The sequence below is a fragment of the Papio anubis genome, unplaced genomic scaffold (assembly GCF_008728515.1).
Source record: "Papio anubis isolate 15944 unplaced genomic scaffold, Panubis1.0 scaffold5777, whole genome shotgun sequence".
Lineage (NCBI taxonomy): Eukaryota > Metazoa > Chordata > Mammalia > Primates > Cercopithecidae > Papio > Papio anubis.
In genome coordinates this window covers 1-1,520 of record NW_022165998.1, presented here as the reverse complement: position 1 = coordinate 1,520, position 1,520 = coordinate 1, and the positions used below count along the sequence as shown (strand labels likewise).

General features: G+C 37.0%; 1 protein-coding gene across 1 annotated transcript; it reads right to left on the bottom strand.

Annotated features, from left to right (window-relative positions):
- Nucleotides 1-413, bottom strand: ZNF669 (zinc finger protein 669; the record flags this gene model as incomplete). The annotated part of the gene is given in 1 exon segment (NM_001168811.1): nucleotides 1-413. A coding segment is annotated over 1 exon segment (413 nt), but the record flags the coding sequence as incomplete, so codon positions are not given.
- Between the last annotated feature and the right edge of the window lie 1,107 nt (nucleotides 414-1,520).

The window sequence follows — 1,520 nt, the reverse complement described above, 5'->3', positions numbered from 1 at the left end:
GAAACAGTGAACGCTTTACCACATTGTTTACATTTATAGGGTTTTTCTCCTGTGTGAGTTCTCTGATGTCTTTCAACTGAATTGAGAAAATGAAAAGCTTTCCCACATATCGTACATTTATAAGCCGGATTTCCACTGTGCATTATCACGTGTCTTCTAACACCTGGAACAGAAATGAAGAGTTTCCCACACTGTTCACATTTATATTGCTTCTCTCCATATGGTTTGTATCCTGAGTGAGCTAGGATGTGCCTGTTAAGGACGGAATGACGTACAAAGACTTTTCCACAAATACTGCATTCACATGGTTTCAATCCAGTAGAAATGTTCTCATTCAGATCAAGATTTGGAATGTGGCTGACAACTTGTCCATACTGACTACCTTCTTTGCTTTCACACAGTCTCTGTACCATATGATTTCTGTAAAAAAAAAATGACAAGCACATTACTATTGGTTGGTTTAATAACTTTCTACTCATTCATAGGTCTTCGACTTACACTGCTACCAATACTAGGGAAAATGCATTTTTGTTTCGTTTTGTTTTTGTTTTCGTGCCATGACTGAATTATTTGAAAGTAAATGGGCTACTACTGAAAACACAGCTACCACCTGCATGGCTATGACCAAAATAGTAACATTCATATACACAATTTTGTAGTACTATTTTCAAGTAAACTGTTTTCCAAACACTGACTGCTACACTGATGTACGTTACATTTTGGGTGAAATTTTTCTAAAAGGAAATGAATTTCAAGTGACTCTTATTTGCTTTGATTGCTTGTTTTTAAATTCATGACATGCTAAGATTCCTTCAGAGGACTTTATTTCCTCTTCTCGGTGCAAATTATCTTGTATCTTTCCCGTTTTTTGAAGTGATCTTCAATATTCTGGTCTTTCCGTTTTTTCCTAAAATGCAGATGCACAAAATTATCATGAATTATTTCAAACTATAGAAACATTACTAGATTTCATGTTCATTGTACACAGTGTCCATGCCTGATTTATTCACCAAATCATTCCCTTGCCCCATTCCAAATCACAAATAGCACTGATGATAGGGAAATAGTTCTGTAATTAAGTGAAATGTGTTGTCATTCTTAGCTACAGAAGCCAGGTTCCTGCAGGTTTCCTGCATCACTTCTCTGGAGAGATTCTTCTGAGAAGAATCTAGCAAAGCCCATTCCTGCTGGGCAAAGTTCACAGCCACATCCTCAAAAGCCATGGAGTCCTAAAACATTCCACACATGTGGATAGAAGGATGAGTGAGACTGAGAGCACTGGGAATGTATACTCAATTCATAAGCTGTTTACATGATTCTAAAATTTCCAAGCATTTATTCTATGACTTGATTGTCACAACTCTTACTCTGTTCACACATACTCCCTCCCACACAGCAGTACTAATGCTAGAATTGAACTATTCAAAAAGGCAACAGCAAAGTAGAAACACCCATCTCATTAGAGAATCCAGGGAGTGAGATTACGATATGCTGCTAGGAGTTACCTTTTAACTTCACTT